This window comes from Neltuma alba, unplaced genomic scaffold (assembly GCF_004799145.2).
Source record: "Neltuma alba isolate B1F8T4 unplaced genomic scaffold, ASM479914v2 tig00004219_pilon, whole genome shotgun sequence".
Classification (NCBI taxonomy): Eukaryota; Viridiplantae; Streptophyta; class Magnoliopsida; order Fabales; family Fabaceae; genus Neltuma; species Neltuma alba.
The window spans coordinates 1-17,858 of record NW_021633608.1 but is presented as its reverse complement, the minus strand read 5'-3'; the positions used below and the strand labels follow the sequence as shown (position 1 = coordinate 17,858).

General features: G+C 36.6%; 2 protein-coding genes and 1 pseudogene across 4 annotated transcripts; 1 reads left to right on the top strand and 2 right to left on the bottom strand.

Annotated features, from left to right (window-relative positions):
• Nucleotides 1-1,840: 1,840 nt before the first annotated feature.
• LOC114743984 (probable anion transporter 4, chloroplastic) lies at nucleotides 1,841-6,375 on the bottom strand. Of its 3 annotated transcripts, XR_003740040.1 has the most exons (10): nucleotides 5,865-6,375; nucleotides 5,557-5,783; nucleotides 5,011-5,386; nucleotides 4,229-4,273; nucleotides 3,973-4,119; nucleotides 3,464-3,601; nucleotides 3,340-3,373; nucleotides 2,926-3,105; nucleotides 2,461-2,613; nucleotides 2,007-2,082 (listed from the first exon to the last, which is right to left on the bottom strand). XR_003740040.1 is itself a non-coding variant. In XM_028932166.1 (9 exons), exons 1-9 carry the CDS (start codon nucleotides 6,324-6,326, stop codon nucleotides 1,993-1,995), a joined length of 1,629 nt encoding a protein of 542 aa, XP_028787999.1. In that variant the 5' UTR covers nucleotides 6,327-6,375; the 3' UTR covers nucleotides 1,841-1,992. The 3 variants fall into 3 exon arrangements, 2 of the variants coding, with proteins under 2 accessions (XP_028787999.1, XP_028788000.1); XM_028932166.1 differs by lacking the exon at nucleotides 2,461-2,613 and having other exon boundaries at nucleotides 1,841-2,012; XM_028932167.1 differs by lacking the exon at nucleotides 2,007-2,082 and having other exon boundaries at nucleotides 2,099-2,613.
• Nucleotides 6,376-9,805: 3,430 nt separating this feature from the next.
• On the top strand, nucleotides 9,806-11,891 carry LOC114743985 (protein OCTOPUS-like; annotated as a pseudogene).
• Nucleotides 11,892-15,274: 3,383 nt separating this feature from the next.
• LOC114743986 (uncharacterized) lies at nucleotides 15,275-16,436 on the bottom strand. Its single transcript, XM_028932168.1, has 2 exons — nucleotides 16,371-16,436; nucleotides 15,275-15,977 (listed from the first exon to the last, which is right to left on the bottom strand). The coding sequence occupies exons 1-2, from the start codon at nucleotides 16,402-16,404 to the stop codon at nucleotides 15,541-15,543; spliced, it is 471 nt and encodes a 156-aa protein (XP_028788001.1). The 5' UTR covers nucleotides 16,405-16,436; the 3' UTR covers nucleotides 15,275-15,540.
• Between the last annotated feature and the right edge of the window lie 1,422 nt (nucleotides 16,437-17,858).

Genomic DNA, 17,858 nt, shown 5'->3' with positions numbered 1-17,858 from the left:
TTTAGACCAATTTAACGTATAAATCAGTGAAGCTCCCAAATCCCGTTTTCTTTGTTTTGAACTTTTGAAGGCCCCTCATTCCGTGTTCCACGGTTTATTTTTCTCCAAAAGAAATTCATGGTTTTGGCATAAATTATTACTCATACGGTCTTTTTTTTTTTCACAATATATGTTTTCATCAAAACAATAATCACTTTTTTTCAAAAAATTAATTCGACTCATAAGAAACATATTTAAATCATGATTTCAGTAGGAAAATAAATTGTGCAAAGTTATCGAGTGTTTGGATTGGCCGTTTTGAAATAATGATGATTTTACTGTACCCTCTTGTTTCTTATTATAAAATCTAATTTTTTAATAGTTTTATCTCTTTTTATAAATTTTTTTTTAAATTTGTCTAAGTATTTAATAAAGTATTACCTATTTTATCCCTAATTTAATGTATTTAATATATTTTCTTTTTTTATTTATCTCACTATTACTCTCTTACACTTATCTATTTATATATAGGAGTATATTTAGAAAAAATAATATTTTCTACATATTAATTATTTTTAACTAATTTTAACTATTTTTTTTAAACCATATAATTTAATTAAAAAGACCTTATAACTATAACAAGAGGGGGTAGTTATCTAATCGATCAATTTCTTTACTTTCTGTAAAAGGCCGATGGGTGATGGGATGGGAGACAAATCACACCGGATCACGTCTCTTTCTTTGCGCAACTTGACGTTCCCTCGTACTTTCGCAGTATTTAAGGAGACATATGGTTACACAAGGGCTCATCCTCTAGCCGGATCCTTCCCATGCGCTTCTCCCAAGAGTCTCCATAACACCTCGTTGTCTCACAGTTTCATTGACCAGACACACACTGATTATTATTGGTATTAGACTGCAATTATGAGATATTTGGCCTCTAGGCTTCTTCGTGGCTTATCCGACACCCCAAATATTGGACCAATTCATGCTAGACAGCCCAAGTGAGTCATGATCAACTTCTTCTATTATTTTGTATTTCTCGTGTCTATAATATAAAATCTATTTAATTAATTTAATTAGATTAAAAAAGTTGAGCAAATTAGTTAATTATAAAAAATATGACGTGTTTTTTCTAAAATATTATAATCATCTTTCTTAATATCCTTTCCCCGTCTTTTATTTAATTATGGTTGAACGAGTATCCATATGGACAATTTAGAAAAAAATTAATAAATATAAAAAATAGATCTTATATTTAGAACTAAAATTAACTCAGCAATTAAATCATATATTAAGAATCGGAGGAGTATTATATTGGTTAGTTTATACATCTTTTCATTTCTTAATCTCTAACCCTTTGCTACACACACACACACATCATGTTTGTGAAGGGCTTCGGATTTGTTCCATCCCCCACAATTTATGCCTACCTAACTGGAATGCTTCTTGCTTTGGTTGAGATGAAGCATGAAGCATTGAGCAACCGCGCTTTCAAAGACCACATGGTTACGATGATGATTTTTCTGATATCAAAATTGGTCCTAATTATAAGAATTAGTTGACAAATTTGAAGAGATTAAGAAAAAAAACTAAATTAGTTATTTATCACAAAGAGGTGTTGTCTTTCCTAAAATATCCTTGCTAATCAAGTGTATTGGCTAGAACTACTATTGTTAGAACGATTACTTTGAAAAAAAATACATAAATATGAGATACAAAATGAATTAAGATCTTATATTTAAGACCAAAATAAAAATCAAACAAGATCCTATATTAAGGACCGGAGGTAGTAATAAAAATCAGTGGAGCATATTTTCATTTAATGTGTATTTAATTTCCTCCATAAAATCTTTTTCACACAGCATTTTTGACGAAAATTATTCTGATTTTATATGGTGTTCCAAAAACTCGAAAGATGGGAAAGAAACTGGAAGGCAAGAGCCATTCCCAAGGCAGTGAACTTCATCTGGAGAACTTTGTCAAAGGCCATAGCAAGCAATGATGCTCTACTTAATATAGCCCCTCAAATCCTGAAGAAGCAATAATGCAAAAGACTCAACATGGGGAGGACGTAAGCAACTAAGATGTTAGCCACAGAAGCTGCAATTATCAAAAATTCGGAGACACAATCAAAATGCATAAAATCTAATTGTATAAACTAATACAATCACCTTCTGAATTAATATAATTGAAAATTCTGTTTCCTGAAATTCATTTTTCATTAGAGTTCGGATTATTAAGAAGTTAAACTTCGAAATTCTCCCTTTATAGTAAAAAAAATCAGGCAAGTAAAATGTTACTTGTGTAATTAATCATCATCCACCATCTCTTTGTCGGCTAAATGATTCGTTTGGCTCTAAAATCCTTCAGCCAAGGAAAACCAATTCAGCACCTTATTATCTTTTACACTTTGTTTCTTTTTCCTTGGTCACTTCGATATATTCTTCATATCAAGGAAACCTTGTACTGAACATGCACCTGAAACAGAGAGCCTCGATAGAGCTATACAAGGCATTGAATTTACAGACGAGAATAGGTCAAAGCTTCTTCCAGAGGACATGATCCTCGTACTCCTTTTGTATACAAGACACTGTACAGCAGGCTTAGCAGTTTCTGACACTCATCAAGGAACTGTCCACAGAGAGTTTACACACAATTCGTGAGAAATTGACAAGAGGCCATTACTAAAGACGAAAATCCATTATGATAGATCTTAGAGATTTAATATTGTTCTCGGAAAAACCCATTTTTGAGCACCACCTTATTCCCTATTATTTTTTTCCTATGCCGGGGATTAAGGTGAATTTAACAATATTAATTTGCAGTTGACTCAGCCATTTGTAAGTACAGACTCTAGAAATAACACAGCGGCCATTCCCCTCCTAAGAAAAATCCAGAAAATAATGCAAGTTCAAGATAAATGTAACAAGGTATTATACTCACCAGGTTCATCAAAATTTACTCTGTCTCCAGTAGAGAAGAGGATGTAGAAAAGAGCAGAAAGAAAATATAGGAGTGATGTAAGCAACAGAAACCCTTGGAAAGATCCAATCAGATCAACAAAAAAACCAGTTCCAACTGTTCCGATTATAGCCGCCAATGTTCCAGCAGTGAGTGCCAATCCTAGAAAAAAGATCAGAAAAACCCTTGTTGGCAACATATTATTCCGGAGTGCAGGAAATTGTTTTAATTGAACTCTTCCAAAGTTTTGCACCTGTTATACACTATCCTGCCATACATTTACAATTTTTCTACAACATACAAATAATGATCACGAAGTACAGGTTTGTTTATGGATTAAAAAAGTTATAAAATCACATCATATGGATGTTTATGGGATCATTACAAAAATCTTACCGTGTATAACACCAGAATACTGTGGCGCAATCTCCTGTAATATGAAGGAAGTGGATATTAGGCTGTAGTGAGAAGATTATAATACCTGGAAACAATATATTATAATAATATTGAAAATAAAAACCTGAATGTTCACAAGGAAACCGAAGTGGCTGAAAGATTTCAAGCCAAATGCCAAAGTCAGCCAAGCAGAAGCAATTGACGGAATTTTGGCTTTTACCAAACCGATGAGACATAATCCAGGACCAACGAAACCAATGGACTGCAGTGAAAAAACACAAGCAGCATTGTCCACATGAACTTACACACATTGGGAAGATTGAAAATTAACAGACATAAAGAGAGGGGAAGAAAAGAGAGCATCAAAGATCAATGAATTTAAAATTAGAGAATAGCAACCAAAAATTTCTTGTTTCAGAAAACATCCTGTTGCCCCAAACTCCAACACCAAAGACAGATCCAAGATCAAAAGATGGCAATCTAGCAAGAGTATAATTGAAAGTTTAATGGAATCACCAAATAAAAAAGAAAGTTTTGCCGGTTCAGTATGACCACAAAATATCTATTTTAAGTAAATCAGAAATAAATTATCATACTTCTTCATAATAAACCTCTCCACTATATTTTACTTACTTGCATGATATTGCGAGTTAAAGTGACACTTATACCACTTTGTATCATCATGTCTGACCACAAGCCAGCAACATAATTCATGATAGCCATCAGAACCCATGGAACAGCACTAAACCATGCTGCATGTCTGAGATCCACACGATATACCTGTGATTGAAGGTTATGCATAATGGTTCAAAAAATATTCATTTCAACATAATTTCCAATGCATGCTTGCCAGCAAAAATTACAATTCTATAAAAATAATGAGACTTACCGAGTTGAAGTATATGGGCATCCAAGAAAGAAAAACAAAAAATCCCTGTGAAATAAGGAAAACAAACAGAGTCAAATTTTGAAAAGAACAAGGCATTTTTGATAAAAGAATAGTTACAAAATGGCATGATACTGTCTTGCAGACAATTCTTTCAATATAGATAATCTGCACTAATATCTACTCCTTTTGACCTTGCCATCGTCTCTTTTTCAAAAAAAGATTCCGTTAGATTATTCTTCTCTAGGAATTAAGTGGGTTGTGGGGAATGGGAACAAAAGTAAAGATTACTTCAGGGCCACATTTGGTACGAAGAGAGCCTTGTGAAGGGAGCGGGAAATAGATAAGAAAATGGATGAGGAAAGGGAGAGGGGTTTGCTGGAAAGTACACAAATCATGTTGGGTAGGAGATGAAAAAAAATAAGGAAAACGATATGTTCTATAGTTTGGCATAAATAAATTAGAAAGGGAAAGGGCATTTCCACTAGTGGGCGGGAAAGCGAGAACTCACCCTTGAACAAGGGAGTATGACATTCCCAAGTGAAAAGGTTTGCTTTATACCAATCACAAGGGGAAAAAGGACACTTCATCACCTTTTCCCCTTTCCCTGGACCCTATCTCTCTTTACATGTACAAAACACAGCCTAAGAAGTAAGACTAGGTAATCCCGCATGAATGTAGCACTGGCAAATTTTATGTCAACTCGAGTGATTATAAACTCCAACTTAATAACACTATAAGCAAGAGTCTGTTAATAGGTAAATGCAATAGATGTGAAGTATTACCCAGCTGTGCATGCCATTTGCAACAAGTAAGGACCATGTTGGCAGCTTTGAAAGCAAACGCCTGAAAGGAGGAGTCACTTTAACTTTACTTCCACTGGGTTTTATTGTATCTACATCAAAGGCTTTTTTCCTTTTATTCAGTATATACTCCAACTCATATTTTGATATCTGAGGACTTCGACCTGGAGTGCTTGATGTTGCTGATAACCACACCAGAACCCAAAGAAACCCTGACAATCCAAAAATTACAAATGGTCCAAATATACCACCTTTTGACATAAGTATTGGTGAAAGCGTGAGCCCTATTGCAGACCCAAATTGAAACCCAGCCATTGCAATTCCGACAGCTCTTGACCTTTCTGTTTGAGGAAACCACCTAAAGGGAAGAATGAAACCGGTCATTATTCTCTAATTCAGCCTTGTTGCTTCAACAATTTCTCATAATTTCAGTACCAATAATAAACAAAGGGTCATGTCATATCCACTGAAACATTAATCCTAGTGATCATCCCAAAACGAACGTTGTAAACAATCAATAGCCAATACCTCGCCACCATGTTATTCATGGAAGGAAGAGCCACTCCTTCCGCTATGCCCAGCAAAGCACGAACGGCAAGCAGTGCCCACAAGGAAGTCTCTGCAGCCCAGGGAGTAAGAAAAGTAGCCAGCGACCACAGAGCCACACCCCAAGCCATGACCACTTTGCCACCATAGTTATCTACTAATACCCCTCCGGCTATAGGTGAAACCAGATACCCCCAAAGAAAAGCTGACTGTCCAAAAGTATGAGTCAAACAATAAGTACGAGGCAGCGAAGACTCTCACAGGCAATTCTTCGAGTATCTGAAACGCACCTGAACAATTCCAGCGAACGAACGGCTCCAACCGTTAGCAAGCGACAACGGCACGATAGCCACCGACATGACTACACGATCAGCATTGCAAAGCGCAAGAGCTAAAGCAAGCATCGCCACCACTTTGACCCTCTCCGAAGTAATGAACTCAGCGAAATTCGGCTGCTGGCCATGCGGCACCTGCTCGTCCTCAGGAAGCGAGTTGAATTGGGCATTTTCGGACGAAACCTTAAGTCGGGGAAGAGAAAGAACGCGGTTGAAAGCAGTTGAGGAATTCCAAGATTGAATTTTGTGACTGAAAAACGAGTCCACGGTTTTGGGTGCTAATAAACTCGAAGAGACGAGATGAGCTTTTGGTGATCGAAGGGAGATTGGTCCGGTATGAATTCTAGAGCGTCCGATAGGTTTCAGATCGATTGGTCCATCGGGTAAGAAGGCAGAGGGAGGGAGCACGGAGGACATCGAGGCGGCGCAAACAGTAACGTAGCAAGCGGTGGTGTTTTTTACCCGCGGGAGGGTCCAGTTGGCGAGCTCTACTACCAACGAACCTCCGAATAACACCTCGTGCCTTTTTCTTCCTTTTTTTTTTTTTCTCCCAAGAAAAGAAAGATTTGGAAAAGTAAAATCAATTAATATTTTCTGGCCTGAATATTATTAATATTACTAAGAAATGTCGGTAAAAATTTATTATTATTTGTAAATTTAGTGTTGTCAAAACTAAATAACTAAATAAAGTGTTATTACCAGATTTGATTTAAAATTTACTACTTTCAGTTTCTTCTTTTTTACCATTTTTCCTGTAATTTAAGCATAGAAATTGTACAAAATGGTTCAACTAAAACAGAAATTGTAACAAATGGCATTGTTTGTAAATAATATGGCTCATTTTCACTTTAAAGAAATAAAAAGAGGAAGAAGACAAAAGGCGAACAGCAGAAGAAGCTCACTCTTGTCCATAGGAAATCGCATTAATTATTTTGGCCTAAAAAATTTAGTCTTATCTTTTATTTTGCCAGCAAAAACTTAGTGTTTTCCACAACTTATAATGATGGTAATTCATTTATTTTCAGATTTCATACAAGGTACTTACACTTGTTTTAATTATAAATCATAAAAATATATTATTATTAATAATTTTTACAAGTTTAAGTCTTTTTGGGCCAAAATAAATATGAGCTATATTTTTTAAAATTATAACCTAATGCTTTTAATATTACCTTAGTGAAAAAGGATAACCAAAAGGTCTACGCTTTAAGAATAACATTCTTTCAGTCTTAAATATGTCTAACACTACAAAATAAGTCTTATATTTAAGACTGTAGGAGTAGTAAAGTTAAGTTAATTGTTAAAAAATTACCAAAAATTAATGTTTTAGTTTTTAAACCTTTAATTTACTTATAGCTAAATCTCTTAACTATAATTCAGTATAATTCAGCTCCTACAATTTTGACTTGTTTATGATTATCTTTTTAGTTTTTATATCACCATCCTTGTTATCTGTAACTCAATGATGACTCATCTTATGTGATCCCAACTCAGTTCCACGTGGTTTTTTTATATATAAAATTTAAACAAAAAAAATGAAGGAGTGGAGATGACGGAAAGGAGTTCCAGATGATAAGCTTCAAAGGTTCCACCAAAACTCTTCTTCATGTCCTTCATAAGGAGTTTTTGAATCAGAACCCCAACATGTGTGCTTACATATGGCTCCTTATTGGACGAATATCAAGATATAATGACAATGGAGGTGCGTAATCTTGGAAAAAAAGCCAACGCTTTGCATAGCTAATCTATCTCTCCATCCTCTGGGCTAAAAAAGCAAGTCTCATAAACTGTGGACTATGGATCTAGGAAGCTCTCTGAAAAACACCTGCAAGCAAGCTGCAGCTAGAAGATATGAGTTCTCTTCTGATCCATATTCAATCAGTAATGATGCCTCATCTATATCACAAATCATACAAGTGCAAATTAAATGGGCAATCATAAGCACACATTGTCTCTTCGCAACAAAACTTGTTAACGAAAGAGAGAAGCTCAAAAACAATGTTCAGGAAAATAAAATTAACTTTTTTGCCCTAGTGAATATCTTGTTGGGAATCCATCTGCCAACAGCCTTTACTATTTCTACAGAAATATCCCAGATGCTGAGAAAAACTTGTCTTATCTCTTCTTGATTCTATAGAGCCACCAAAATGTATCTTAATTTTTCAATGTAAACTTGATTCTTCCATGGAGTGCGGGAAGAACATAGAGGAGAGCTTAGTGGGAGCTTTGAATCCCATTGGCATTAGCATCACAGTTGATGGGAATTCCAGAACTCCACTTCATCCTTTCGGCTCCTTCACTCTTTCGTTAAAGGGGATGTTTGGGAACTTTGTTTTTTAAAAGTATTTTTTCGTACATCGAGATAAATTTATTCACATATTTATTTCATATACCATAAAATTACTTTTAAAACTATGGTTTGATTTCTATTCAAATACCTTTTAAATTTACTTAAGAATGCCATGTGGAGTTGAGTAGGAGCCACATATGAAAATTACAAAGACAAGAGATTAAGGCGAGTCAAAAGTTTCTCGGATTATAATTGATGAATTGAGTTATAAGTAAGTTAAAAATTAAAAAATTAATTTTTTTAAAGAAAATTAATTACAACAAAAGTTAATTTATGACTTATTCTCTGGAGGGGAGGGGGGACTGGGATGACCTCGTGCTCCCCTAAGCGTGATGGTATTATAATACGATACCGAGGATCTTTTTTTCGCGCGCCGGAATATGATATTGATACCGAGTGTCTCGGGTACGTAAAATGCTGTAATAAAGGGCAAATGCATTAAGACAAATTACCAATAAATATTAAAAATATTCTTAAAATTTGAATATGAAGATTTGAGTTTACTTCATATCATGTTCATGCAATAAAGCAATATTATATAGAGTTTACTAATGAAACAAAATTTAAGTCGTTTTAAACCATGAAAAAAGTGAATCAATTGACACACATTAGTTGATTGTACCAAACAAAAATAAATTCCCAAAATTAACTCGGTGTTTGGCTAAGGAGGCTTTTTCCGTCAAGGAAAATTTAGTGATTAGTTTTTGTAGAATAAATAATATATTAAAAAATCATATGTTTTGATTTGTTTTGAAATAATTATCGCCAAAGCAAATTTGAAATATCAACTTACATGGTCTAAATTAAAATTAAACTATTACTTTTGGTCCTTAATATAAGATCTCGTTTAATTTTTATTTTGGTCCTAATTATAAGATCACAATTTATTTTGTCTCTCATATTTATACTTTTTTTTTTCCTAAAGTAGTCCTTTTAATAATAGTAGTTTTAACTAATACACTTAATTAGTAAGGATATTTTAGGAAAGATGAGTCATATTTATTATAAATAACTAATTTAACTTCTTTCCTTAATTTCTTCAAATTAGTCAACTACTAGCTCTTATAATTAGGACCAGAGGTAGTATTCAGAATTAATATTCTTTTATTTTTAAATAACTTTAATACTTAATAGTTTGCATTTCAAATTAATTGTAGAATTTAAAACAAACACAACGCCAATTTATTTTTTTAATAATTATCCATCCCAATTAAACAAAAATTAAATTTGGATTATTAAAATTAGATTTCAAGTGTTGAAATTTCGTAATGATGATAAACAATGTGGTCCTGATATGAAGCCGGACCCATGTGTGATTAGGTTACCACGTTGGGATGTAGGATATTGATATTAGAATCTCTATATTTATATATTCACCTCGCCTCAATAAATGCAGATTTTGTTTCTTTCTTGATCAACTCAGGCATCCTAAGTGGCTAAGAAGCCTCTGAGTTGATTAATTTTTGATTGAGTGGGAAAAAGGATTAATAAATGCATGATTCAAGCTGTTAATGGTGTCGAATTAATGGAAATTATTGGATAACGAAAAAAGTAGTGGCAGGCATGGAGGTTTATCAAGGGTTTCCTTCATCAACAATTTCCTCGCTACTTTCTTTCTCACTTCACTGAGTCCCACTGAACCTGCTCCTCTCTCTCTCTCTCTACTCATTCTGTCCTCCACTTGCCTTCTTCATCTATCATGCTCTCACCCTTTATTCTTCTACAAATCTTCCCTTCCCAGCCATGACTGTTTCTTCCAAATCCCACCGTCTTTCTAGCTGCCACCGCCATCCCGCCAAGCCCGTCACCGGTTTCTGCGCCTCCTGTCTCCGGGAACGTCTCGCCGGCATTGAGTCCTCTTCCGGCCATGGGTACTCCGACCAAGAGGTTCAGCTTGCCCCTCAGCTCCGTCGCACCAAATCTTGCTGCGGTAGCGGGCAGGCGGCTTTTGCCCCTGCCATTTCGGAGCCTCGTCGGAGGTCCTGTGAGGTTCGGGCACGGAGCACGCTGTGGGATCTCTTTAATCGTGATGACGAGAAGAAGGGCCTGAATCGGAAGTTTGAGGTGGAATTGGGAAGCTTGAGTTATGAAATACGGGAGGAGGAGCAGTTTGGGGATGCGAATGAAGCAGTTAGGGTTTGTGGGGATAGTTTTGTTGGTGTTACGGACGGAGGAGATGAAGTTAATGACGAGGAGGAGACGAAGACGATGAAGGAGTTTATAGATCTTGAATTGCAGGGTGGGAAAAATGCAGGGAGAGATTTTAGAGATATTGCGGGGAGTTTCTGGGAGGCAGCTTCGGCCTTTAGCAAGAAACTGAGGAAATGGAGGCGAAAGCAGAAGATAAAGAAACATAATGGCTCTGATCATAATGCGGACGTTGGTTTGACAGGACTGAAGGTTGAGAAGCCGAGAAACAGAAGATTGAGGGAGACTCAATCTGAGGTTGGGGAATATGGGTTGGGAAGAAGATCTTGTGATACTGATCCAAGGTTATCACTTGATGCAGGTAGAATGTCTCTGGATGATTCGCGGCTTTCGCTTGATGTGCCTCGAGCTTCTTGGGACGGATATTTAATCGGGAAGGCATGTCCTAGGCTTTCGCCAATGATATCAGTTGTGGAGGATGCTAATTTCTCTGTTAATGTGACTGAAAATAGAGTTCATGAAGAGAAAGTGAATCTGGAAGGTGCTGGAGAGTCGAATCCTGGTGGATCAGCTCAGACCAAAGATTACTATTCGGATTCTTTGTCATGGCAACAGCGGAGAAGGAGTTTTGATAGATCAAGCTCTCGGAAACCAGCCATACCAGAGGTTGATGAATTAAAACTGATATCTAATGCCAAAGTATCTCCTGCTACCACAGAGTTATTCTACGGGGCAAAAGTTGCTGATCACAGAGAAAGAACTAATGGACAGGGGTTTGAAATCTCCGAATAATGTTCAAACTGATCCTGTACTGGGATCTACATCGGAGGATACTTCTGACGCTGCTACTGGAGTTGACCAAAAGGGCCTCAGGAAGCTCCCAAACTGGCGCAAGATGTGGAATAAGTTGGGCATTGTACAGAAGAAGAAGGAAAATAAGTTAGAAGAAGAGGATGGCGCTGGAGATCTGGTTAATAAGCCAATCACAGATTCTTGGCAAAAGCTGAGGAGGGTAGTTAATGGACAAGCGAGTGAATCAGTTAGTCAAAAGCTTATTCGAAGCTATAGTGTTAGCTGTAGAAACCCTTGTAGAATGGCCGGTTTGGTCAATAGCATGGGGGGTCCTGAGAACAAAAGCAATGTTTTGAATGGAAGGCAAGACCTTATGCTTCAGAGGAACCGGAGTGCCAGGTATTCACCGAATAATGCTGACACCGGCTTACTGAGGTTCTACTTGACACCGTTGAAGAGCTATAGGCGAAGCAAGTCTGTGAAGAGTAGCGTAAAGGATTTGCACCCAACAACCAGAAGTGTCTTGTGAAGCTTTGTTAGCTTCTGCAAGTATATCTGGCTGTAAAAGCATATATTATGTAATTGTCGTTGTTCATGAGATAAAGTACAATTACATTGTTAGATTCCAATGACAAAATATCTTATGATATTGGTGGCAGAAATAAAGTATTTCTTCCATAGAGAGTTATTGACATAGGAAATATCATATTTCAGCACTTAATGTAATCACCTGACATATATTACTAGCAGACTATTTTCCATGGTTTGATCTTCTGTAGCGATGTGCTGTCTCAAACTTTTCAACATCACTAGTCATGCGCTGCAAGATGAAGTTTATTGTCATTAGATCTAGTAAGAAAGACTCAGCTTAGTTCTTTCAGGCATGTGAGGGGTCATATATCAGAGGGTAAGCTATAGTTTCCGGTTTCTAGTTCAGCTCCACCGATTCTTACATCTGGTTGAAATTGAGAAACTAACACTTTTCTTTAAATCTGTAACTTCTCTTGTTATTTTGAATATAAGATCCTTCACTAGGTAAAAACTATGCTGTAAGTCCTCTTTATTCTTGAACTAAAAGCAATGTTATGGGCAGTTCTTGTTTCCTCTTGTTAAAGATATACGGTTAATGAGAAGTTTAGGACATCTATTCAACTAGATACAGTTTTTCCGTGCATTATATAGAATCTAAGGTGAGCCAAGATGTTCATGGCTTATAAATAACGGTGTTAGATGTTAATTAATCAATAATTAATTAAGTAGGGCGGAATTGTAAAGCAGTCAATTTCTGATGTCTCATTGTCATTGATTAAAAAGCAGCACATTGGGTACCCTCTCTCCAAGCTTGCAGAATTTATAACGTAGTTTGCATGTGTTATGAGGATTTAATGCTGCTAATACTTTCCTTTAACAAATATCGTTGTCTCTGCCGAATTACGTATATCAAACAGGCTAGCAAAGCATCCTATTCTGTCTCTTGGCTGCAGCCTTCGAATTCAGAAGTGAAGGCACATTGAAACTAAGGCGTCACGTTCTCCCTCGTCTGTCACAATTGTATCTGCATAGTGTTGACCGGAAAATAGGGCTAGCAGACAAGGAAATGATTTGCAAATTTTTAGCATGTCATCGTCCTTTGATGGACATCTCCTTGCTGAAGCGAATTCTCCAAAACTATTAATTTTATATGTTACTCTTTTTGGCATTGTATATTTGGGATGTCATCAAATTCTTGCTTGTATGTATAAAGGGGATTTTGCATAGGAGGGAAAGAAAGACCTATGGGCTATGGCTTCTAGCTGTTTCTGTTTATAGCTGATCTTTTTGTGTGGTTGTTGCTTTTTCAAACCTAAAATCCAAGATGGTACTCCTGGCTGTCGGTACCTTTATCAATTTTCTTTTACCAGGAGGGCTAGTAAGTTCTGTTAATTCCTTTAAGCTGATTGGCCTGAAACCATTGATGCCAGTTGAAGAATCTGGTTTTTTTTTTTTTTTTCCCTCCACTGAATTCTGATAGTTCTATTCTGGTGCCGTGGTGCCTGTTTCTTTTTTTTCCTGTTCAAACATCCCTCTAGAATTCAATTTATAAGCTGCTCAGATTTTAGTCTAAACATGGCGACTAAAAACAAGCATTTGTGGTTCAATTTCTGTCAGAGTCAGCTTGGTCGTTCTGTTGTGCACTTCTGGTATAGTTGAATTACCTGTGAATGTGCAAGATAAGGATTCTGTGAACGTGTCCTTATCATGTGGTGCACCATCTTGGGGTCAAATTCATGGTTCAATTATTGGCCATAAAGTTGATCATATATTAGGGGTCAATGGGGCCTTTGAAATTGGCCGCTTCAGGCGTTCATATGACCTGCGCAGGCTTTGTTCCTATCTTGTGACTTGTGAACTAACTTGTTGGGGAAATAGTATCATCCTTCTTTCTATATAGTTCACTGACTATTTGCTTGTGTCTCATCCTTCTTCATATGTTGTCCACTGACTGCCTGCACGTGCCTCTTATTGACTTTTTCTCCTTGTTCTGTTCTAATAATGGAGGTTTTTAAGGGTTGTATATTTCACAGATCAACTTTTTGATTACTTTTCATTTAAAGATTTGGATCTTCTGTGAGGTAAATGCTTTCTAAGTGTTTTTGAAGTATTAAAAAATTGGAAAGGAAAGAGGAAATAGTTAGGGAGAGAATAAATTTTCATAACTTGCTTATTCTTTGTGTCATTGTATTTAAATGCAGAAAATCTAAATTATTCGTCTAGTGGGTGCATTTCTCGCTGTTCCTGTAAAACTTCAACGCTGTGACCGTTGAAAAGGCCTTTTGTTTTTATTTTTTATTTTTTTTCCTTGGTAAGCAGTCGGGGCCCGTTGAAAAGGCTTTTCAGTTTTCAATCCTAAAGCATGTGCATCATTAGTCAATTAATTAATAATAGTCTCCTCCATGATGATAAACTAAGATTCAAATTTTCAGTAAGAGAGATATTCATATTTAGTATCTGATAATGCTTTAAATATAATTGCTTCTAATAAGTGATACCCATGCCTATCAAAAAAATATATATCAATAATTCTTTGTAATTCTAATGGAATTGAGTCTAAGAAAGGGATTAATTTCTTACAATATAGTAAAATAAGATTTGACTATCTCACAGTATCTCGAATATGATTATATCTATGTATGTCTGCCAAAAAAATTTTAATTCAATATAATACCTCTATTTTTTACTGGGTTTTGCTAAACCCATTTTCTAGCTTATCTTGCATTCACCGGCATGGGGCCACAATGAAAGATAAGTCTACTGTTTATGACTCTGACGTATTTACACTTCAGGGATTTGGGATTTGTGAGTGATTTGTAAGCCTCATGAGACTTTTGGGTGGTTTATGGTCTTGTATGGGATTTGGTAGTAATTTTCTCTATTCATAATTAAAATACACATGCGCGCACACAGCGATTGCTTCAATAAATATACATATACATCTACTTCTGACTATGCTTTATCTCAGTATGTACTGTTACAAGATACGAAAAGATTCTGTCTTCTCAGCATGACGAATGCTCTCTGTTATTCCATCACTGCATCACTCACTGATGTCTTTAAACACCAATAAATCTTTCCACGCATAATAGAAAAACAATGATTACTCATAAATTATGAACTATATGACTTTTATCACAATCCATAAAACATATACACCTCACTAGTTAATGTTGTTGCTATAAAATTTACAATAAACTGTGTTGTTGAAATACCGTACAACTTGTTTTTAAAATTTCACTTGACGCACTGGTAACTCTTGGTTGCGTGAGAGCATCAAAACCAGTGCCAATTTACTCATTTACTCAAACTCGATCCGTCCTATAGCGTCATGGATTTGACAAAATACTTGTGAGCTAAGCAATGAACATGTACTTGCAAGCAGCGCCCTGCCATGGCTTGAGACTTGAGTTCTGCAACGATGAGATGGATTATAAAATGCACAACATGTCACACACATATATATGCGGACGCGCTCAGGGCAAGTGGTAAAAGATAAAATAGTTAACGAGATTTTAACAAAACTAGTGGTTCGGAAAGAGAGATTCTAATCAGTCTTGGTTAACGTTAAACGAAAGATCATGTAAGGACGTAACAGTTCGGACTAAATATTTACCAAATTGATTCTCAGTTCTCACAACAGATATATCTAATTAGCCACACAATCAGTTCAAATATTTATGAGGGCCTCGTCGAAATTTATTACATTCTTCCACTCTTCTGACTGAGAAACGGCTAATGAGCCTTTAGGCTAATGGCATAAAAGCCTCTGGGAAATGACCTTTCTTATCTTCAGCCACACTTTCTGACTCATTCCACATCAAAGCCCTTCTCTTTAAGCTCTTCAGTAACCTCCTTCCTCATCCTGAGCCAAAGTTTTTGAGCTTCTATCTCAAACTTCTCGTCCTGCAGCTGCTTCTGGTAATTGTACGCATCCTTATCAGTCTCAGCGAACCCTTTTGGGCCAATGGCCGTTCCAATCATCCCTCCCTTGGCAACAAACTCTTTCATGGCTTCTTCGTCGCCGGGGTAAGGAAACTCCCGCCGCTCGTACAGGTGGGCTAGCTCTCGCTCCTCCTTTGGCCGTGGTTTCAGCGTCCACCAACCCAATGGTGATGTTTCATTGTACACCCACACTGCACCTACTATGGCGTACGTGCATAGCAAAGCCTTCCCTACTTGTTTCCAGAAATAACGATCATCTTTCCCTACTCCTATTTTCTTCAGAAACTTCTCCAGCTGAAATCCTGTGTATCAACACATTCGACTCGTAAAGAAAAAGAACAACTACTCAAAGTTTTGTGCTATACATTTTATCAAACATCTGGTATGCAGTTCAAGCTCATACAAAAATTGCTAGACTAGTAGTATACGAATGATTTCGTCCAGAGTTTGTGAAGCTAGTTCTAATTTAGGTAACTTTTTAGGTATTCATTCGCCAGCTGAAATCCTATGCGGGAAGAAAAATGAATCAAAAAGTCTAATTCGAAGAACGAAATGCCTGAAAATTCGTGCCATGAATTTTATGTAATATCCAGCAAGTTACGCTTATATAATCAAAAAGAGGAAATGATACAAACGATTCAATTCAGAGGCTATGAGGCTAAAGCTTTAACTGTTTTCATATATGTAAAGAGTACCTTTTTCGGCGTCAGGAAAGCGCTTTCGAACCATGGCGAAGCTGCGACTCCTGGCTCTGGGGAAGAAGGGAATGAGCGGCAAATGAGTCCAAAGAGAGTGCTGTTTGTAACTATTGGGCCAATCTACTTGGGCATCAATTTATGCTGTGCAAAGATAGGCCCAATGACTTTGAATAATCACTTGTGTAGCCCGTTTCTTCGTGGCCATAAAGCCCTAAATAGTACTCCTCCGATTCTTATTATAAGACTCTATTTGACTTTTTATTTGGTTCTAATTATAAGACCCTAATCCATTTTGTCTCTTATATTTATACATTTTTTTCAAGATAATCCTTCTAATAATGATAGTTTTAGCCAATATACTTAATTAGCAAGGATATTTTAGGAATGACAACACTTATTTATTATAAATAACCAACTCAACTTACTTCCTTAATCTCCTCAAATAAGTCAATTGGGTCTTATAATTAGGACTGGAGGAGTACTATTATTATTTACAAGACAATTCATTTTTATAATTTTATTATTTATTATTTACCTAGCAATTCATTTTTATAATTTTATTTCACTTTTGACATACCTGTAATATAATTTACAAAATTACTGGGTGTTAGAAACCTATTGATCTTGGTCCAAAATAATGTGAAAGTAATCGAAAATTGTAAAAATACGTTTCCAAGTATAGGCTGAGCATAAGAAACATTTTATACAAGTGGGGGATTCTTGATTTTGACAACATAACATTGGAGTTCAATGATACAGGTAGACGTTACGTGGCGGAAACCAAAAGCCAAGAATCTAATTCGACTTACGAAGTTCCGATAATAAAACACAGTAAGATTTGTCATGAACATTGTACATATTTGATGTGAGTATTGGCGTCTCCTTGAATGACGCCGAATGGTTTCAGCGAAGTGTTCCAAGGGTCCTTTTGTATTTATACATCTTAGCCACCACAAGGAAAGCCAGAAAGTTGATCACACTCAACGCAGATAAAAGCCAGAAGAAATAATGAAGCTTCCCATAGTTGAGATTATCAGGCAGCCAGCCGGGGCTCCCTTTTCTGGCAGTAATTTTGGTAACAATGGTCACAAGCAGCGAGCTCACGTACTGTCCCAGTGCGACTGTGAGAAGTGAAAGAGCAGAACACACACTTCTCATAGCATCAGGAGCTTGCTCGTAGAAGAACTCTAATTGTCCAATAAACGAAAAACCTCAGCACCCCAATGATGAAGTACTGGGGACCTGCCAGAATATAGAAATCGGAATTTCTTTCATCTCGTAGTAGTTATGCTTCTGCATCATTCTGAGTCTGACGTGCTCAAGAACTCCGGCAAAGAGGACGGAGAAGATGGAGATGAAGAGGCCGATGCCCATTCTCTGGAGCTGAGTGAGGCCTCGTCTGTTGCCGGTGAGTTTCGAGGCGAAGGGGACGATAAGGCGGTCGTAGACGGGGACCCAGAAGAGCACACTGAGAGTGTCGAAGAG